At 46.8% G+C, this 22,460-nt stretch overlaps 2 protein-coding genes and 1 long non-coding RNA gene across 4 annotated transcripts; all 3 read right to left on the bottom strand.

Annotated features, from left to right (window-relative positions):
• Nucleotides 1-632: 632 nt before the first annotated feature.
• Nucleotides 633-12,055, bottom strand: LOC125759163 (endothelin-converting enzyme 1-like). The gene is made up of 5 exons (XM_049417565.1): nt 11,989-12,055; nt 11,276-11,509; nt 7,638-7,873; nt 5,804-6,165; nt 633-2,421 (listed from the first exon to the last, which is right to left on the bottom strand). Exons 1-5 carry the CDS (start codon nt 12,053-12,055, stop codon nt 633-635), a joined length of 2,688 nt encoding a protein of 895 aa, XP_049273522.1.
• A 76-nt stretch (nt 12,056-12,131) lies between these two features.
• LOC125759162 (uncharacterized) lies at nt 12,132-15,283 on the bottom strand. The gene is made up of 3 exons (XM_049417564.1): nt 15,106-15,283; nt 13,893-14,089; nt 12,132-12,401 (listed from the first exon to the last, which is right to left on the bottom strand). Exons 1-3 carry the CDS (start codon nt 15,281-15,283, stop codon nt 12,132-12,134), a joined length of 645 nt encoding a protein of 214 aa, XP_049273521.1.
• A 3,882-nt stretch (nt 15,284-19,165) lies between these two features.
• On the bottom strand, nt 19,166-22,092 carry LOC119400324 (uncharacterized). Of its 2 annotated transcripts, XR_007416994.1 has the most exons (3): nt 22,035-22,091; nt 21,839-21,925; nt 19,166-19,506 (listed from the first exon to the last, which is right to left on the bottom strand). It is a non-coding gene; the product is annotated as an uncharacterized LOC119400324 (long non-coding RNA). The 2 variants fall into 2 exon arrangements; XR_007416993.1 differs by having other exon boundaries at nt 21,839-22,092.
• Nucleotides 22,093-22,460: the final 368 nt, after the last annotated feature.

Below are 22,460 nucleotides of genomic sequence, written 5' to 3'. Positions count from 1 at the left end.
TACAAAGCAACACATCTTGCGATTCAAAACTATAACAATAATAGTGGTAGCATCGAGGCCAATCGAGCGTTTTTTCATGACCTCCATTTTCCTATAGCGGTAAGCGAGCATTTCAGGGTTGAAGCGAGGTGTTCTTTATTACATTGTACGGCGCCAAATAGGACAAGACGTTTTTTTTTTTTTTAGATTCTTTTAATGCCACCTGCACAGAGCGCCATCAGTATTCGCAAAAAGAGAAACAGAAGGTTTGTGCAGTTGTATTCGTGTCGATGTAGTACGCTGAACGCTACGCAATACGCGACAAAAAACGTGCGTATCAGCCCAGTGGAGCGCATGGAAACTGTTTTCAGCACAAGGCCATGTTTATAAAAAAAGTCTACAGCCAACTTCTCATGAATCCCTTTGCTAGAAGAACAATTGAAATAAAAGGCTAGAGTATCCACACGCACTATTGCCGATTTCCATGCAAATCTTATTCTCTATATGTCCGAAAAGGTTGCCCTCACAGAACTCTTATGCAAATGGGGTTGGTTTTGGAGGTAAGGAACGACAAACTGGAATAGTAGCGCTAAGTCGAAAAAAAAACACGCGGAAACGATGCTCACGATATCTTACGATGTCTTGATAGCGTGCTAAAAAAAGATGCAGCCGGGCTGTGTGCCACGCCACTGACACGCGAACGCATGCGCAAACTCGGAGTTGTTCATCGCCAAATTGCACATTGATTGCTCTCCGATTTCCCCGCAGAAGTGGCTGCAGTAACTCACGTAAAACGTTTGCACGGCAGTCAACTTCTCTAGGTGCTTGAGCCTCGGAGGCTTCCTGTCGACGGCCGCTGAGCTCTGCGCCACCTTCGAGGTTAATTCGAGAGCAAAGAGGTCTTTGATTTCTCTTCTTTCGCTGGCCGACTCTGCCTCGTTGATCTTGCACACCCGGTTTTCCTCCCACCAGCTTTTCTTAGCGGTCGCGTGTTCCACTTGCCTCCCACGCTCGTCGACGGTTCTCACTATCTGTCGGAGCAACTGGAATCCCAGGCCCGCATACGCCATGATTGAGTTGCCGTCGCTAAGGTACTTGGGCGGGAACACGGCAGGAATGTTGAGGAACAACATGTTTAGAGAGTACAAGTAGAGAATGTCGCCGGCATACCGCATCAGCTTGGCCGTCATCACAGTCCCGTGGTAACGATTGGGAAGCGAAACCCTCAGAGCCTTTCGCAACTCCAACCAGGACGCGTAGAAGTTCCTGGCACGCATGGAAGGGAAGTAAGTGTACAGGGCGTCCAGACGACTGAGGTTAAGCAAAGGCTTGGGCGTCCACAGGTCTCGAGACGCGACCAACGAAATCTTCTTCTCCGCGTCAGCCTTCGTACTGGTCGAGACGCTCGGAGATCCGCGAACTGCTTCGACGAGGGCGCCAGCTGTGGCGTTGACGATCTCGGTCACCTTGAGCCGTTCCTCACTCGGTAGGCGGTCTAGGAGCAGAGCCACCTCGAGAGCCGGGCCGAACGATTCGTGTACGGCCACGAAGCAGAGAACGTGTACAAACAAGCCGTTCCCCGATAAGCTGCCGCTGCCTGGCCCGCCTTGATCGCTGAGAACATCGAACTCGGCGTTGTCTAACCAGGAGTACGAGTAGGCCAACATCCACCCCAGTACGTTGAGCAGCCTTGGCGGAGAAATCTTGTTCATCATACCAGTGAGGGTTTTAACGTGAGGATATCTCAGTATCAGTAGCGCGGTGTCAATTGTAACGTTGAGCCCTGCAGGCGCGAGGTACTTCCGGAGAAGTTCCGTCCATTCATCCAGCGTGATATTCCGTGTTAACCGCAGCGCGTGCAAGGGTATCAGCGTGTCGTATGAATCGCCTCCTCTTAGTGCGGACAAGATAGCCTCGCGGAAGTCCGTTTCGTCACGCTTCAACTGATCTATCGCCACGGAATCCTGAAAACCTCGTGTTGCAGTGTCACTGCTTTCTCCGACCTCTCCGATGAACTGCGCCGTTCTTTCAACCGCACTCGCATATTCCGTGTCATTGAGCGTGCTTACTTGTTCCATTCGAATCAGAGGCACGTGGCCGGGCTCATCGAGTACTACCACGGGGCCCATGTCAGGTCGCGTTTCCATGTGCCACAGTCGCACGTCGACCCAAATAGAGACCCTCCAGTTGATGCTCAGATCCAGGAGAACGTCTACGACATCGACGAGCGCGACATGTTCCGATGAATTCGCGGGCCATGGAAGTTTTCTTTGCTTCATGAAAGCCGCGAAGGCATTGGAGTGCCGCTTGCGTTCTCTCTGCAGGCACAGCGAGAGAGCTACAAGTGCCTTCAACGTCGTCTCCGAAGTCCTCTTGATGGTGACCAGCTGATGAAGATTGCCGAGGATGTTGTTCACCTGATAAGTGTAGAGCCGAGCTAACCTGCGAGATGAGAAGCGAGTATGTTACCTCGATCCCGGAAATTTGTCGAATACACCAGCACTTGTTGTTCAGCTTAAGTACGTAGCACCTAAAACAAACAATAATCGAAGGCAGATCACGACTGCCCATGAAGTGGTGTGTGAATGTTTTTCGCTGTTTGTTCCGATTTTTTTTAACTTCAAGTCAAAATGTAGCAGCTCGCCTAACCTGCCAAACATGTCATTTTAAGCTCTCAGCAGAGTTGCCAGATGCCACCGAGCTAACAAGCAAATAATCGCCACAATAGAGGCTCCAAAAAAGCGGCGCGACATTCGTGAAGCAGCCCAGAAGAAGCGGGAAGATAATTTTCCCATTTTTGAAAAAAAATATAAAGAATGTCACTCAATTACGAATGAGAGTTGAAAAAAAAATGACTTTAAATATTGAATATTTTGTTCAGCGAAAATGCGCGCAACCATGAACTAAAGCACATATTTACTTTTAAACATTGTTTCCAGGATAGCCTTCATTCAGATGATTGCACGTTTGCCATCGTATGATTAACGTTACTTACTGATTCCCCCAACCCATGTTTGACTACAACACTCAAATATTAAAGTAATCGACAAACATGCTATTAATGAAAGGCAAGCGCGCTATTGGTGAACGTGACCACTATAATTGCTGAAGAAACGCAAATAAGCCCAAAGACGCGACAAATGACTGGAAAATTCTACAAGTAACTCAGCCAAAAAGAAGCTAAATCCACTTATTATAAGCGGAAGTGGCAACTCCGGCTCTCAGCCTACCACTGCAAACATAAGGAGCGAGCTAAAATGAGTAAGAAACGCATAGTCATGCATTAACCATACAAGATATGCTTTATTTCCTGTTTCTTTCTTCAGGTTAACTTAGCAAAGCTTTATAACTTAGCAAAGCTTAACTTAGCAAAGCTTCTTTTAAGTTTTAACACTAATGAACGACCCAAAAACTGTCGCAGTATAACTTGCTTCATTACGGCTCAAAGCTGTATTACGTAACCCTCGGTACTGCGATTTAGAAATACTGCTGTATGGATTCTACAGAACTCAACACCCTTATCAGGAAGGGTGGAGCGTCGCGCTCGATGTTGCACGAGCGACATCAACAAATAACGCGTGTTTTGAGAAGGGCCACATCTGAGCATGCACGGCCCTCAATGACGTACCTGCCTTGCATTTTCGTTCCTAGTTTATCGCCGCGGCTACAACAACTGTTCTGGCCGTCAGCAGCACTTTTGGTTGTGTAGCGCCGCAGAAAAAAAAATAAAACGCGGGCAATCACCCGGCTTGGTGCCCGATGTAAGAGATGCTGCAAGATTACTCTCGATTAGCGGTGACATCATTCAGCTACTCCATCGCACATATATCGCATTTTTTTCTCCGTCACTGGATCATCGTCAGTGCTCCTGACGGCCAAAACAGTTGTAGCCCTGGCGATAACCAAGGAATCCTTGAGGACACGAGTGCTCATACGTGGCCTGCCTTAAAGCGGGTGTTATCTGCAGGTGTCAGCCATGCTGCCCAGAGTTCGACGCGCCGGCGTTCTACAGAAGCTTGTTGACCTCTGTATAAGTATTGTTCTCTTTCGCCCGACTGCGCCAATACAACAAAGGTGTGTGCCTATACTTAAAGCCTGTTATGTTCCATGAATTGTCTGCGAATTTACCCGTACAAACTGAAGCAGATGCGACGGAGTGACGTACTAACGCCCTGCGTCTGACCGAAGCATGGAGTGAAGCATGTGTTATTTGTATAATGAAGAGTTCTCGGTTCGCTGCATGAAGACGCGGCGAGCGTCGCGTCGGAAGGGTTAGCTCGCAGTCGTTACAAGGTCATTTCACATGGCCGTGAAGCGTCGGACGAAAAGTGGTTGAGAACAAGTTGATTGCATTATTCAATTTCTAAAGTGTTACTGGTAAAAACGCTCTCGTGATTTTGAGGCACGCCATAGCGGGAGAATCCAGATTGTCACCACTTGGTGTTCTTTAATGTACACCGAAATGTAACTGATTGTGTGTTGTTGCATTTTGCCCCCATCGAAAAGACAACTGACTGGGAGTGATATCAACTAAGAGAAATCGAAATATGGCAGAAGCTGAAGGAAACGTGTAGGCTTGAAGATATGAAAGATCTTTGAACGGAACAGGGGGTGCCAATAGAGCCAGCGTTTCCAAAAGTGGTATAGGTAGCTTGCACGTGACGTCATGGATGCACAACATGGCTCCAACATTGCGGCTTAGATGACGTCAAAGCACTTTATTCACGCTGCGAATAACCTGCTTCGGTGTGGTAACGACGTCGCTAGAAAGCTAGTGGAATTCTGCGCATAAATAACGAAGGAACCAGCATACGATGTACTGATAACACTAAAGTGACATCACGAAGTTCGCCTCCCATCATGTTGGTGCTTTGGTATGGCTGTTTCTGTGACGTCAGTGCGAGTTATCTATTGCGTTCTTCCAGTTATCAACTGCGTTAAAACAGACACGATGACTTGTCCGAACGTTGGCTCTAGAGACGCCCCTGCTCAAGGATTTTTGACGTCATAAACTGAGAGAGTTGCGAATGAAATGGGAGGGTGTCAGGAACAGTAGCTGCTGCTCGGTGGTCCCGACGCCTGGCTGCTCTCCCGAAGGGTGCGGGTTCGATCCCGGCCACCGCGGTTGTATTTCTGTGGAGGCGACGTGCTAGAGGTTCTTGTACTGTGGGCTGTCAGCGCACGTTAAAAAACTACAGGCTGTAGAAAGTATTCGCAGGTATCCACTACGGCGACTCTCACAGTCTGGGTCCCTTTGGGACGTTTTTAACGCCATAAATAAAACAACCAGGGCAAGACGAACACTCAACAACCTCAGCTTTGACGGAGGGCAGAGAGACTGTTGTGTTAATCAGTCGTTAACGAAGTGTAAACGTTCTTTAACCGGATGTGCATAATCTAATCTTTCTTTGCATTGTCAATATAGTACAAATGCGCGCCAATAGTCGACGAATGCGCAGTTTTTTTATTCGGGCACAAAACGAAGAGCGTCTAATGGTTGAGGCTATGAGGCCTGCCATATTAGTGGAAGCGCGTGCGTGAACAAGCCTTCGTTTGTTTTGCATAAAAAATATACATCCCAAAATGGTTACCTCTCGCGTAAATCCGCACTTGTGCCTGATTGATAGGTGACATTACCATAGCTGAGAATGCGCAGAGAAGTTCTTGAGTTTACTTCTTTTTTTGCGCATCAGTGCGCCCGCGTAGTTGATAGTCGGTGTTTGTGCTGTGTGGCTTTACTTTCTTGTGTTCACATGTGCACGCCTTAACATCCTTTGCAATGAATACGAACGAAACATTGTTTAGAAAGTGTTGCTTCACTCACCTCCAGGCCGGATCGATCTCGTCGATGCTTCCGATCCTCTCGTCAGGATCTTTGCCGCTGTTGCCAGACTGCGCCTCCCCGCCTTTACCATCGCCGCTGCCGCAGACATACGCGTGGAAGTCGAGGCAGGGATCAGCCGACGTGTTGAGAGTACGCAGAATGTGCAAAGCGTGGCGAACGCAGTCGTCGGTGGCGCAGACGCGTCGGTCGGCTACGAACGGCGGCTTCAAGAACTGGTTCGCGATGTACATTGTCAGGACCAGCAACACCATCACGAATACGAACACCACGCACGTCATGGTGCCACTGGAGACGCTGCGCTTGCCAACGCTTACAGAGAGTTGCTCGGCCGGACCATATGGCTGAGAGAGAGGTAGGTAATGATGATATCAGCAGCGTTCCTCTGGTGGGCTTGCGTATTCAAGTTTATTTCTTAAAATGCCCTTTTCGGCTTGTTAAAATCGGCGTCAAATGAAATGCGAACAGCGGAGCACGTAACCCAAGGATGAGCCATGTTTTAATGCGCGCCGTGCAGTCATCGCCATTGACACGAACGCATCTGGTTCGCAAACACTGCGCCATCGAAGTCATGAATGCGGTACAAGAGCGGGGAACCAGATCAGTGTCTCTCTCAAATCATGAGGGTGCAAACTGCACCACTACTTGCGTTTCGTTTGGCGCCGATAGCATTCACGGTTTTGGTAAAGTGTGCTAAAATACTCGACTTCAGCTACGGCATTCTAGCTGCTCTTTTTCTTTCTTATTTTCTTTGTTTCAAATACTGGATCTAGAGCAGAAGCCAAAATATTGAACTATACGTGGATCGCGCAGTCCTCCCAAACCGCCGTGCACGCCTGTCAATGGTGACTGGACGGTGCGTACTGTACCATTGCTAGTGCTCAGCCCTGCAGCCCGCGGTTCGCTTTTTGTTGACACCGATGGTACAGTACTCACGGATTCAAACGAGACATCAATTTTTTTACTATAACGAATTATATGATAGAACCACGTCATGTCGCGACGAATCTGATCTCTGAAGATAATTTCGGCTCTGATCTACGTGTGCGAGTCCAAATTAGGCCGATAAGACCCGAACTGAAGGCGGTGGAAACGAACGTATGTGCGTTACTTAGCCCTAAGTTGTCATGTTCCCATCCGTAAGTACTGTACATGGTTCAGACTAAGGGAAAATCAAGATTCGTTGATGTATCAGCTGCACACATGTCCATACGCAGTAGAGCAAGCGCAAGTGCAGTTTTGTTCGCAAATACTAGATTGCTCGGGAAAAGGTGCGATCAGATAACCCGAAGGTTGGTGAAAGCGCTTCACACAGTTAAGGAGGCCGCGCAGTGAGTTAGTGTTGTTATTGTGCCTCTGTAAATGAGAAGCTTTTACATAGGGCTCTGTAAAAGTTATGTGTCTTTTTCCTGGTGATTTTGCTTATTACACGATATAATGAAGCACCTGAAGTTGACCTTGGCATAGGTGTCTTCGTGAATAAGTCAGTTGAAAGTTTATACTTGGTTGGTCCTTTACGTCTATGTATTTGTTGTCACGCCGTTTTCAAGCCTGAACAATTCTTAACACGGGGTGTCACTAAAGACAACATTTTGAGAGGCGGTCTTGTCTTCTTCGAGGCTGCAACTCTCGAATTCTTGGAGTTGCAGCCTTGAAGAATGCAAGATCGAGTGTCGAAACTTTGGCTTTAGTCACACCCCGAGTTCCAAGAATTTTTCGTTTATTGAAGGTTCAATCTTCCGCTGAACTTCTTCCTTATTTGGCATTCTCCAGTCTGTAGTTTACATTGTATTACATAGCAGGGTATGTAGCTCACCCTTTGCGTTAGGCTGTCCCACGATCCACGCCTTCGGAGGAGCGAAGATGACCGTCGCCGCCGAAACCTCTGCAAAGAACTACGTCGGCTGCTCCGTCGCTCCAGGGAAGGCCGGCTACCGCGCGTCATCTGGTTGTTGTAGAAGGCAGCAATCCCACTCGTTCCAGGACTCAGCAAGGAATCCGAGACGCCTGTAAGGCTTGGCTGCTGTTCACCTGGTAAGCTGAAATCTGGCTCTGTCGCGGGCAAACAAATATGATGAACTGCAATACTGTGCGAAACTGGGCTGATTGGTTGGTCTTCACGGTGAACGCAGCGCAAACAGATGACAGCACGAGAATCAAAATGACACAGGACAGAGCTGAAGTGACCTGTGTCGTTCTTCGTCTCGTGTTGCCATCTTTTTGCACTGTTTTTACCATGAAAGAATATGATATTGTGGTGGAAGTACTTGGTGAACGATTGAAAACTTTGAGTTCCGCAGACAAGCCCATGGTATGCGTACGCCAGAATAGACCTAACACCTAATGCATCTCATTTCAGCAAAGCCTGACGACTACCCTACCGTATTAGCTTAGCAATTAAAGTAGGTGTCACGCTGCTTAGCTTGAGGAGGCCGGTTCGATTCGTGGCCCCGGCAGCAACATTTCTTGGGGGTGAAATGCGAGTACAGCTTTGTACTTGCGAATAGGCGCATGTTAAACTAAAAAAGGTAGTCAGTATTGACCCGAAGTTATCCACTACTCCTCGTCTCGTAATCATATCGTGATTTTGGCACGTAAAGCCCCAGAACTCTTTAATTCAAGATCTGTCATTCCGTCGACTACAATAAGGGGCCAAACGTACTTTCATGGTGAGGAGAAATTACCAACATACTGAAGATCATTCATTCAGCCGTAACAGAGCCGCCCGTAGTGTGTGATGCCTTATTCTTCTCAGTAAAGTTTGTCCTCCGATAAAGACGGCAGCTTTTCCAAAACAAGAACACGTTGAAGTTGACGGCCCAACCTTCTCCAGCGTAGAGTCCATCCTGCTATCTGAGCTCTTCTGTAGGTGGCTTACGGACATCATATCTCCGGTTCGCCGAGCGGATTATCTCGTCCCTTGGTAGTGTGTGCGCGTTAACAGGAGAATTTATCAGCAGTAGCCTCATATATACGCTTCGAAAGAACACATTTTGCACGCTTGTCGGCACTGATTTTGTGGATACCGGAGAAGCTTGTCTTCTGAAAATCTTTGCAGTCGCTGACTGTTATCAACGTTTATGTATTCTATATTTGGAAATAACGCGTTCCACGACAAAGGGACCTCGAGTGCATCTTCGTTGTGTTCATGAGCTTGCTCAATACGTGTCACGCCAAGTTCATTCTAAGCCGATTACTTAGCGTTTGAAGGTGATATGCGCTGCATGCTGTGCGTCTGGGTTGAAACTGTCCAAGCAGTGTGGACGTCTCGTGCCCCTCGTAGTTTCGTTTTTTACTTATGCAGCAGGGCTAACCACTAAGGACCGCATAATACGCATACTGAAGTTTAACCTAGGCTTGTGAGAATCGTCGTACGGTTTCTCTAGGAATGCAAAGCTAAAATATATAGCAAAATGTATCACTTGTTGGTACCTTAATACATACTCTCAAGTCGTGGAGGCGGATATTTTTTTGAACTCGGGGGCACTCATGTCATGTAACTGTAGCACGTTGGCTAACATGTCTGCCCTACATTAATGAGTGCTCCGCAACGAAAGCATATTGCGGAGAAATCTCTCCCAACAGTGCACACAACATTGCGAAATATTGTGACGCTTGCGTCACCTACCTTATCCTTTACCTTGACTCAATGGCTCTTTTGTGCACTTCGCAGAGCTAGCAAGTATCAGGTCAGCTCATTAGTTCACTGACTGCATTTTCTAAAACTGCAGGGCTCTTAGTCGTCATAGGATGCTGCACATATTATTCAGCACAGACCTTTTTTTCACGTGTAGCTGTGTTGGTTCATAACAAAACTAATCAATTCTACAAGTTCACAGAGGGACAAACTACCACCGTACAATTCAAGTACATTTCAATCTCTTCTATATTTCCAATACTTGGCGTGTAAGCACTAGAAGGTGTTTCGTGACTTTAGCTGAAAGCAAAGTGACAGGCATCAAGCCTATGTTTTAAACACAACTTTAAGCCGAAATAATACAAAGGATAAGTAGACAGGGAACTCGTAATGCCTTTTGATACGCAGAAAAATGCTGTTTATTATTCTTTATTTATTGCGTTGTCTTCTTTCTTCTTCTCTTCAATCTGCAGAGAGAAGTTTGTTTTTACTCAAACCAATCCAGCCTTCATTTCCTAAGTTTCCTAATAAATTTCGTGTGCCTTTTGCTAAGACTTCCCCTCACTTTGAGTTTCTCAAATGTGTGGCATATAACTCGATTAACCGTTCAATCAATGAACGCCTATAAAAATAATAAACATCTATTTAAAACGATCCGGTTTGACTTCCACAATTACGCATCTTCGCGCCAAAAAAAAAACACGTTGAAGTACTTATATACTCGTTCTTTTAACACTGTTTTGTCCCACATATCAGGCCAGACCTAAATCATTTCATGATTTCAGTGCTTAAGTGTCGTCTCATTGCAGAGACATTATCCAAGTATACAGCTTAGGACTGTCATAAGCGAATGCACTTTCGTCTTTCGCGCTTGTATACTCACATTCCTTCGTGAACCGCCTCGCAGTCGTGACAAGAACTTAAATATAAGAAACTATTACACTTCTTACGAGGGCCGCCGCGTAGGTACAGTGGTAACGGTGCTCGGCTGCTGTCTCGAAAGACGCGTATTCGATCACGTGTACTCGATACCGTGAAAAGGTAGAGGTCCGTGTACCTATATTTAGGTGCGCTATGAATAAGCGTAGGTGGTTGAAATTTCCAAATTCCACTGCGGCATCTCTGACGGCCTGAGTGGCTTTGGGGCTTTTAAACTTTGCAATAGTGCAGCAGTAAACGAGGACACACACAGAAGGAGGTATCTGACGACACTCAGCGCTATGTGTCGTCAGATGTCACCTTTCTCGTGCGTCCTCGTTCATTGCTGCGCTATTACGAAGTCAGAATGACATAGCAACAAGCCCACATCGTAGAAAAAAAAGACAGGACGCCGACCAAGAAGGTGTAAAAAATAATAAAGTGACGTTTCGGCTTCCACACGGAAGCCTTGTTCACTATAAACTATTTTTGACACCTTCTTGGTCGGCGCCCTGTCTTTTTCTTTATACAATGCCATTTCATCCTGACCAGACGAGATTTCGTCCAATTCTCGATTTCAAGCCCACATCGTTGCCCTTACCGCTTTGCGACTTTAAGCACCATAAACTAACCAACTTCTGATCAGGTTCTGTTGCATTACGACGTTGTGTTGCATTACCTTAGGGATTTGCGCACGTTTGACCAAGCGATGACCTGGATGACGTCATCATGTGGCGTCAAAGTGACGTCATGATGACGTCACAAACGATGGCAATCTTTGACGTCATCTGTGAACACGTCATCTGTGGACCGTTTGCGTTGACGCCGACTGTCACTTCTCGCGTTTCACGAGGCATTCCTTAATAGGTTTAGAAGCTAAACCCCCTCTGCACGCTCACGTTCTTGCTCCGGTGGTGAGCCGGTGTCTGGTCCCCCAGGTCCCCGAGGTTCGGCAGGAGCGGATGGCCGCATCTTACGCACGGGCGGGTAGACCACGGCGCGCTTCTCGGAGCCGGTAGACCCCTTGCGTCGACTTGAAAGCGACGACCGTATTATACCGGTGGCCGACGCCTTCCTATCGCCTTTGTTGACCGCTGATGTCTGCGGCGGTACTGGAGGAGCTGCCGGCACCACTGGCAGGAATAAAGAAGCAAAAAGTATTGCAGCCGTTGTAATGATGCGGAAAGCAGAGGTCACGATTGGCTGCAGCGCAATGGGTGTGATATATTATTAACGTAAAACAAACAAAGCGCGCTCACAATAGATACTCACTAATACTTTGTGGTGCCCTGACTTCATTCTTGTGTCGGTGTTTGCACGCCCTGTCTTTTTAGAATGGATAGATACTCCGATGCGCACATTCCACACAATACTGCGTGTTTTCACACCGAGGAAAATAGAACGAAGATTGAAGAATAGAACGAATTATTGAAGACAGCGACAAAAGGGCATAACATAGCAAAAAAATGAAAAAAAAAGATGAAAATTCACTAACCGATGTCGGCGCCTGCTCCGTCTATAGTTTAACTCTGTTTTTTATTAGTGCAACTGATGCTACGCTTATGGATTCTTGTTGTGTGCAAGCTTATATATGCGCGTTTCTTAAGGCAACGTGTCCTGCCGAAGGAAATAAAGCTTGTGTAAGTCAACGCCTCTTCGTCCTTCTTCTTGTCGTCCATGTCTTTATAGTTACGCTGTGGTCCATCATCTCAATTGACAATTTTTACGATTATGTGACACGTGGCGCAAATACTGTTACATATTTGCAAAGAGTTGCGCATTTTCTGGCGTCTCGAAGATTGTTGACTCACCGGTGGCGGGCGTCTCTTCGGTCGGCGACTTCACCTCGGGCACGGGTGAGCGGAGCGCGCTCCGCGGAGAGATGAGGTCGATGGTGGGTAGCATGTCGATGGACACCCTCCTTCCCTTGGACGACCTTCGATCTCGCTCCACCATGGGGCTCATTGGCAGCTCGCTCTCACTCAGGGGCAACTTGCGACCCCTGAGCACTGTCAGGTCGGCCAGCTGCAACGTAGTCAGTTCATAATTATGAGTTACCCATGCCAATCAATCAATCAATCAATCAATCAATCAATCAATCAATCAATCAATCAATCAATCAATCAATCAATCAATCAATCAATCAATCAGTCAATCAATCAAAGGTCCATCACGTTTCCATCACGCCCATCAGAGCTGTTCCTAATACAGTGCTTATTGCGATAGCAATTTATATAGATACTCGAGGCGCATATTTGCTGTCCCTCTCACGTACTACATAAAGTCCAAATCGATAACATAACCTCGTGCTTCGTGTGTTTTATGAGCGAGCGGAAGCTTGCGAATGCTGCAGACGGGAGCGGCTCAAGCAAAGATGGGACGCATTTATTTATATTTAAGCAGTTATTAGGCAGTTAGCTACATTACTGAGTAAATGTTCTCATTGGGTTGCGCACTACTTTTTCCCCAAAGGTATTGATTGTTAGTACTACTATCATTACGGAAGTCTCTAAGAACATCTGTTAGGTCTTTGCAAGGCGCACTTGCCACCCTGCAGCGACAAATGTAAGCGCACTACGAGAGTGTATGTACAGGCATGGACAGGTATATCGTTGCATAGAATGGTTAAAGGGGTGGTGCCATCAAATTTCGAGGCTATAACAAGCCTGTTGTGGGTTTCCTCTGTATGCAAGGACACTCCACACGAAGTGTCGGACACAGCAAACGTTAAGAATATAGTTTAATTCACTTCCAAAGTGTACCTAAATGCCCATTCTCCCGAGCGAAACCCATCGCTAGCGCGCCAACACTGACGTAGATCTGTAGGATAGGCAACGAAAGTTGTAGTGACGTCACACCAAATCTACTGTGGTAATGTGAGTGACCTCCGGACCTCCGCCACTTCCGCAACGTACGTACCGGCTGTAGTGAACTAGAATATATTCTAGTTCACTATAGTAGCGGCAAAGCATCGGTTGCTACATCACTCGCCGAGTTTCGATCCCTTCTTGGCTAGTGCGTCACAGCCTTGTGTGGTCATGTGACTGCGCCTCCTACACTTCTACGTCACTGCCCAACCTCGGCGCCCAGAAACCGAAACCGAAAGTTGTCAACATCAAAAGGCGATATTAAATTATTTAGCTAGAATACATGAATCTTGGTGCGTGCATCATTCTTCCTGGAGCTATAGGAAACGCTTACAGCAATGAACGCGCAAGCCACAAATTTCGTGGCACCACCCCTTTAAGGTTACGCCCGAATTAATTCTTTAACGGCCTCCAAAGCCTGCGGACATGCAACGTCTTGTATATGACACGTTGCCAGCTTTTGTGGAACACCACTGAAAAGGTACACATAGCCAAGAACCCTATCTCGTATTTGAGCTCGATTCACCTCTGAATAATTCAGGCGAAGCATTACACAGCCTGATCTAAATTTCTTTATCTGCAATTACGCTATCACTGCAATTAGTGTTCAACCGCAAAGCTTGCCTGTACACGGCAAAGTATGACGTACTCGACGTTCAGCGTCGGAAATGCAACTCGGTGATTCGGGGCTTCTCAGCGAGGAGATCCCTGATCCAACGGCAGAGAATGGGCTCGTCGGTGTCTTGGTCAAGGCGTCATACGGCGGAGAAGTTATGTCGGATGAAGTGTATGAAACGGTCTCCTGGTGATGAGACGGGCTCGTCGCAGGCACGGCGTCAGAAGAGCCTGCGGTGTCAGTTGCAAACATGTAACGACCAGAAACTTGCCTGTTTCTAAATTGCAACACGTGCAATTGTTTAATTTTGGCAGTACTAACGTATGGGGTGGACACTTGGAGAACACTGGGACTTGAGAAGAGAAAGGCTAGACAACTACGCAACGTGCCATGGAACGGAAAATACAGGCACAGCATTTCGAAATGGGAAGTCAGCAGACTGGATAAGAAAACAAACAAGGGTAGTCGATACGCTACGTTAGCTGACATTAAGAGAAACAAGTGAACCCGGGTGCGTCACTTAAACATGTACTTACACTAAATTCGAATATTTCCGGATTGTTGCTCTAAATAAAAACACCGGTGTTCAGAACACTGAAGAAGAGTATCGTGGTGCCTGATAAAATAGTGAATATATTTTACAGGGCTAACTAAAAACAAATCGCCCTTTCAATCTTGATATCGAGTTTCGCATGCAGAGACGTGTAAACGCACTTTGACGTCACAGGGAGACAGTAATTTTGCGACGCACTAGCAACAGCTCCGTCATCTGCTGTCCGTCGCAAATGGTGCATGTAAACGACGACTATATTTTTATCCAGCGACTCCGAAAGCGATTGATGTGGCTCAAGCTGCATGCAGCACGCAGAGTTCGCTAATCCAGTGAACTGTGTCGACTCGTCATGATAATGTTCATTGCGTTGGTGCTGGCTTGGAGATGCTGGGCGACGATAACTTCAAACTCAAAGCTAAATATATTGTGCGTGTTTTCTGGCTCCGGTGTGTGGAGCATACCACGGAAAAGCAAAAAAGCAAAATCTCCCCTTCGCGGTGCCTCAAAATTATGTTAGTACTCGTTTAATTCCAAGGGCTGAACCAGTGGTCAGCTTATGCACCGGAAAAAGCTTAGTTTTGCTCCGTCATAAAGAAATAATTTTGGGGAATGGGTTATATGATGATCCTTCAAGGTTTTGCATAACTGTCACACTGTCGACAGGTGTTATTGTGCGTGCGCCATACAACTTACCAGGCTGTTTGACGTCAGCAGTAACATGGGCACCGCCGGTCGGGCTCTTGCTCTCTCCTTTCTGCACCGAAGCCCGCCGAGCTTGATGGTCGCTTGAAGATGACGTCAGCGGAATGCTTCCAGGGCTGGCCTTTCGCTCAGGAACATTTTTAGACGCACCCTTGCTATTTTCGGCCATACTTTCAATGGATCGGCTCACGAACTTGCTTGCAGGAATCGAAGGTGAACGGGAGAAACCTTACCGAAGGACTTGTGTGCGACCGACGGTTGATGGCCCGACTCGTACTAAAGGTTGAAGAACTCAGTTTGCCGACAAATTTAGGTCGCCCATGCTTATGATGGTTATGGGCTTTCAGTTCGACATGCTGCTCGTAGTAGTTCTGGAAGCCGGAATCCTTTTCGTGCGCAACCCACGAAAGCTCAAGAACGACGCTAATTCTTCCTCTTCGTCTTGCTCGCGTTGCGGGCTGGCGCTCGCGTGAAAGCAAGAGCACACGCATGGAGCACGCGCAGGAGCGTACATTAAAAAACAATTAGTAACGACACCACTTCAAAATTTTATAAACTTCGCTCCAATATTGCAAAAAATCCTCGCTAGGGGTGTTAGTAGCGTTGTAGTTTATCGAAGGTTGTAGAGCCCGCAAAACTATGTTTTAGCGATCGGTGTGCTGGGAAAATACAACAATAACAAGCCCATGAAATATTCAAAAAAAAAAAAGAAAAATTATCAACTTTCTGTGATTATAACGAGTATAGCAGTTTGACCTGATTACTCCATCATTGCGGCACCGAGGAGACCTTGCAGCATATCTTCTGCGACTGTCCTCGCTACGCTGCGCAGGGACGATCCTTCTTATTCGCTCTTGCTCGTCTTCATAACAGAACGATGACACAAGAAACAATTCCCCAATGTCATCCTGAAAAATCATCAGGAATTCAAGCAACCAAGGCATTGCTCGAATTGCTCAGAACAACAGACTTACATGAGCGGCTGTAGACTTTTTAATGATGCCGCATACCGCACAAGACTGCCGCTCTGCGCTGTGAAGTTAGGTGTGTGCGTGTGTGTTTCCCTCTCTTTCTCTCTTTCATTACTCTTCTTTCAATCTCCCCCATCCCTTCCTCCTGTGCAGGGTAGCATACCTGTTATGCCAAACTGGTTAACATCCCTCTCTTTCCTCTCTCTCGTTTTCCTTCCCTGTTTCCTGATGGAGCTTAAGAGCACGCTTTTGAGAAGGATGAAGTTTGTGTTGTTCACACTCAGTTCCTATTGTTATGTGTTTTTTTCTTAGGGAGTAAGTGAAGAAGAGTCTCTCACAAGGTCTGTTGTTAAAAGTATATGCAAAACGGTTCGTATTTTGGATTGCTTGACGTCGAATTTTTTAATTTACCTCTATCAGACAAAACTGAACGCGTGTTTATTATTTGTGATTGTCTATTCTGCCTAAATGCCACCTCACCTTGACTTATTTAAGAACTTGTTTTTTTAGTTGCATGACCAATGTTACGTGCCATTCTAGTTTATATAGCTAGCGAATGTCGACAGCTAGCACTAAATTTCTCGCGCGGGTATAATTTCTTTTATCGCATTTTCAATCGAGCTGCACTTCATGTCACGTTTTGGTTGTTGTCGCCTATGAAGTAACGTTCTTCAGGTAACACATTTGATCTCGTGGCTCCTGTAGTGGCCGTATAATGTTGCTATTCCAGTCTTCGTAGCACGTCATACCTATCGCATGCTTTTGGTAGTCCACCGCAAGCTGGTTGCGACGCTCGTCTGTTGATCCGAAGGTCATGGGTTCGATCCAGGCCAGTGCGGTCACACTTAGATGATGGGGAACTGGCAGAGACCCGCGCACTGTGCGATGTCAGTGCACGTTAAAGAACACCAGGTGGTCGAAATTTCCGGAGCCCTCCGCTGCAGCGTTCCTCATAATCATATTGAACGAAAGAAGGGGCATTTTAACCGTTTTTCTTTGCTAGACACAAGATGAACTGGAGCTAACAGACAAGAAAGCAAAGTATAGGGGATGTTATTTGTAGTAATTATGATGTAAATGTGGACAAAATAAAGTGAACGAAAAGTTATCTTTTCGTCCACTTTACATCGTTGGCATTTACATCATAAATACTACAGCTAACATTCTCTGTACTTTCCTTGGCTTTCTTTTCTGTTAGTTCTAATTAACGTTGCGTCATATTCATAGTATGGTTTTGGTGCATAAGATCAGATATTATTAGTATGCTTCTAGCAGGTTCCGTCGCAGCTGGCACCTGAACGTTTCTGGAACGTTTCGCGTTTTCTCGGGCGTGGGCGGCACCATTGTCCCATGCAAACGTCAGAATATACGCTAACAATGAGCTCAGCGAAAATAACTTTCCGTATGCGTGTTCTAGACCCACGCGTGAAACTCACATTCACCACATAACAGATGGCGTTTGAGCTAGTAAATATACACAATTGCTTCACAGCATATCTTAAAGAGATATTGTCCCATTGTGTGTAAAAATGGAAAGGCGGGAGGCGTTGGCAACACCGCTAATCGTTGGCATGTGTCGCTTAGCCATAACATGGTAGGCGGGATGCGCTGCCCAGGTAGCGCTGTTGTACTGCCGGGCACCAACGCCTGCCATCACTAATGCCTGTCACTAAATCCGTCACCATGCCTTGTAAGGGGTGTTCAAATGAAAAGGTACGAAACGACGCTGTGGGTATAAGTGAAGACCTCATTCAATGTATGCGTCATGTGCCTGATAACAACTATCCCATTGATGAACGATCCGAAAGATTTCTTGTTCCCAGAATTCCTGTGGCCGTTACGAGACCCGGCCCTTCACAGCGTCCTCGACTTCGTAGTCCGAATCAAAGCGCTTCTCTTTCATGTGTTTTTTCAGGGTACCGAGCACGTGGAAATCGCAGGCGATGGGTGGTGGCCGGTTTAACGCCTTCCGCTGTAAGAAATTCGATAACGCCTGCTACTGCTCAGTCGTAGAATTTTACAATGTGAATGCCGTGCTGTCCTCACACACATGGCTGCGCCATTTGGACAGCGCTCTTTATAAGAGCCTCTGCTCTCTTGTGCGCATGCGCACCCACCCCCCCTCGCATGCTCAGATCCACGGCGGAGGCTCCAATCGCATCCCTAGATGCCTCGCTACGTTTTCCCATAGCGGCATAGCCATGTATGTTAACGGTCATGTTGTTACGACGTTTCGTACCTTTTCATTTGAACACCCATTTTTCTTGGATTCAAGGGCTAAAATATGAGAGGCACTGCCGGCTTATGCATGAAACCCCATAATGGCAGCTGGGTCATAAACGTGGGATAATTCGGTGCATTTCAAAGCTTCGTGGCATACATTTTTTTTTTTTTTTGACAAAAGGAGCCAACGGAGCAAACAGCCGGAGTAAAGTGAACGAGGGCTCGTTTTTCGGAACAAGGATTAAGCAAAAACTCACGGGTGCCATATGCCGTCGCCTAAGATGATTCGAAGGCGAAAGCCACACGGCGGGGACATTTTACCGCACATTCTATATCGCGCGAATGTAGCTTTTTATTTACTTATTTACGTAAACGTTGCGAACATGAAGTGACAGTTCGCACGACTTGAGTGCGAGTGAGGCTAACGCTGTCTTTTTCGTACTTTTCAGTCGCGCGAACGCCGCAAAAAGAAAAGTCGGGCCCTGATGCATTAGGCGCGCGAACGTTCATCTGAATTCAGGGCGAGCCACGCGAACGCCATTTTTTAATTTGTTTTCGAAATGACGAAGTGAACGCGCCTCGACCCACTTAGCGCGCGAGTGGTCATGTGACTTTTTGTATACGATACACCGGGTTTTCGCTCAAGGTCAGGTTCGCATGAGATATGTAAGGATTTCGCCTTCTACGCGCGTTTGTATAGAGACCATGCGTTAATGATTCTACTGTGTGCTGTATTGCATATTTGCCTGTGGCTTGAATAATTACGTATTTATAACTGCATTTGCGACTGGCAGGTGCCAATTTGCAGTCGCCTGTGTGCTCATGCAAACAACTGGCTCGCACCAGAGTATAACAATGTCATCTTTATTCGCCTATTAAGCCTTTAAAAAGGCATTTCCAACCGTGCTCAGTATGTCGATTGCCTGCTAGAACGCCACAGGGACCATTCCAGTGTAGAGAGGCTCCGCGGACGGCAACCATGAGTACTGCCCACCCGGGTACCAAGGGTACGTCTGCTTGAGGCACTTATTCCAGGAAACGCACTTTCCTCGATAGTCTCTGTAGAAACCTTTCGCACAAAAGCAGCCGCTCTTGCAGTCGTAGTGGCAGACCGGACCAATCGTAGGCTTCCAACACTTGGCCTCCTCGCAGCCCGTACCAACGCAGTGCTTGAGGACTTCATTTTTTCGCCGGCAGGCTACACGCAAGGAAACAAGCAGCTCATTCATTACACGTAACACTTCAATTTCGAAGCCTCGGACTAAACTCTGTAGTTCTACACTCAGTCAAATTTATGCCCATTTTTCGATATTTACGTGCTGTTTTTAAGGTAGGCTGGTAAATGCAGGGACAGCGTGCAGCTTGATTCAATGCACTAAAGGAAAACTAATAGCGTAGCAATATATTTGTCGCAATATGGTGAGCTTTGATATTACCTGCATTTCGAAGAACCTCGATATTCTCGCAAGAAAATTCAGTTCTGAAGAAATGCAAGCCTAAATTAGCTTCTTGCGATGGCTCGTATATTTAGAACACGCGTCCCTTTTAAATTAGGAGTAGTTAACATAGGAGAAGTTCGAATAGCGCGCAAAATTATTTCCACCATCATAACAAGGGCCGTACTCTGAGCTGTTTGCTAAATGGCCAGAATATCGCCTTCCGTGCGCGCTGAATTCCTGGTTGATGAAACGCGAGCAAGTTGTCGCTTCAGCCATTGGGAATTCGAGATTCTACTTTACCCAGAATAACTGCCGTCAACACCTATCGTCGCAAAAAACGAGCCCAGATTCTTCCCCAGGAGCAGATGTGCCTCGAAAGTTCACATTGCTCAGTACAACATTACTATTTTCGCCTGACGGAGTGAAATATTGTAAGTGTTTTTTAAATTTGTCTGATGCAATTGAAGATTAGGCATCGGTTCCTGTAGAAACACCTGCAATAGATTGAGTTACACTATCGCGGCACCAAGTACACTTTCCTCATACTTACGCTTAGAATAGGTGGTGGTCATAACAGTCACTACCTTGGCTCTTATTTCTCTCATGTCAACGTCACCACTGTCATATGTGTGCCAGCTAAAAATTTTGCACTCATTTAACGTCAAAACGCAAAAAGCTTGAATTCTTCACCGCATATATTGGAAATACTGCGGCTCAGAGAAAAAGTGAGTCTGATGTATGTTCGATAGGCTACAAAACCAACTTGCTAACTGTGTTTGTCATAGCTAGTTGAGACCCATACATATATTGCAGGGATTGACTTGTCGAGACAGCAATTATCAGTAACTGCGCCATTCCGAGCTGCAGTTAATCAAGATAGATAGGGGTGTGATCTGTCACTACAAGAAGCACGTCTAAGATTGTGTAACGTTTAAGTAACAGCCTTTTGTCATCCTTCATGACATCATTAGCCAATGAGGCCTCCATTTCCGACACTGTGGATAGCTCCACCAGCTGCAGCCACGCATTTTGTCATTTTCAGATGAAATTGAAGCAAAAATGTCGCACTTTCGCCAGAAAGTGAGAATACTGGCAACATTATTAAACTACTAAACAACTATACCAAATTTCTTACTGTTGTCATCTCTACATATAGCACTAAGCATTTCAAAAACAATTTTAGCCACTTCAATAGGTCGCTCCAGAGCCGTATATTCCTTCGGAGAGTTCGGCGGAGGGGCGGAGCCAACCAACCATCCAAATTTAGCGGCGGCGCTGTCCGCCAGCCATTTTGTGCCGCGGCACTGTAAGCTCGCGTTGGCGTGCGCCCGCAACGCTCCGTCTCTGGCGAATCCTTTCTTCAGCGAGTTAAGGGGCTGATATACTGCAGCGTAACGTCGACGCGCGCGCACGCTCGGCACAGTGACGCTACGCTAACAAACGTGCAGCACTCTATAGGCCAACGCGCGATGCGACTGACGCGCCCAGCATCCGTCAACGCGCCCCGGCTGCAGCCGGCGCGAGATGCGACATGCTGCATTCCACGCCGGCGACGTTATCCAGACTGAAGTGCGTCTGTGTCTCTACGTGAAGAAGGGACGCCAAGTGCGCTCAATTGCGCATGCGTCAAGGCGACGTAGTGCGTCGCGCAAGTGGGAGTATAGAGTGCTCTGTTTTCGCGTCAACGTAACGTGACAAACCTAGCGTCGCCAACTCCCGCCGCCGCGGGCTACTGCGCTGCAAGCCCCCATTGCGACGTCCGTGTAGGTCCACGATGTTCCACGCAGCCGACACGTGCACGAACAGCAGCAAAGACACACCAGGTCGGTCACAGAGGAAGCATAAATGCCGACAGCGACGTCACGGGTACAGCATCACGAGAAACCTCGGCACGAAATGGCGTCGGCGGCGCGGAAGCGCGCTGTTGCCAGACTGGCGGCGAGATCAAAAGAGCGCCGAACTCTCCCAAAGGGAATATACGGCTCTGGGTCGCTCTAATTGTCGTATATTCTTATGGGCAAGTGACTCATTATGATTCTCGCTAATAAGCGGCTAATTGCACAGTTCATAGTTGAGGAGAACACTACGTACGCCCTTTTGGTCGCGGCCACCAATCTTTCCCGCTGATTTCAAGACCATTGCTACCATAAAAATCGCTTGAAATACTCTGAGCTCCTTCTGTGAAGGAAATCGAAGAGCATGTGACCAATACTATCAGAAAGCGCATAGCAATCTCAGCCATATTCAGCTGCTGTGTATGAGAAGTTTGCCGAAACTGATGCGTTACCGTGTACATATAGCCTACTGAGATATGCATTGACGCAGTGTCTACGTGCCGGTCCAAGTATATTTCGAGGGCTACCCTTCATCTTATGCATGCGGTGATCTAGCTCGATTCAATAAATATTTCTTCATTGTAATAACAGCAGCGTCATTCTTATATGGAACCCCCTCCAAACAGTACAGTGAAGGCTGTAGAACAATAAAGTGAAGGGTGTCCTTTAGTGGTGCGTATTGTACTTTCCTTAACATGGATTAACAATGCCCACTATATGGCCAGGTTCGACGACAAGCGTAGTTGAATGATGTTAGTGCACGCATTCAATCTTTCAAAGAACGTTAATCCCAAAAGAGTTTTTCTACTTTGTGTGTTAGGATGTCATGTCATGCCTTTTTCTTTTCCTCTGGACGCAAATTTTTCATTATCTATATA

Source organism: Rhipicephalus sanguineus, chromosome 7, assembly GCF_013339695.2.
Source record: "Rhipicephalus sanguineus isolate Rsan-2018 chromosome 7, BIME_Rsan_1.4, whole genome shotgun sequence".
Classification (NCBI taxonomy): Eukaryota; Metazoa; Arthropoda; class Arachnida; order Ixodida; family Ixodidae; genus Rhipicephalus; species Rhipicephalus sanguineus.
The sequence above is the reverse complement of the archived record's forward strand: the minus strand, read 5'-3'. Positions and strand labels throughout refer to the sequence as shown.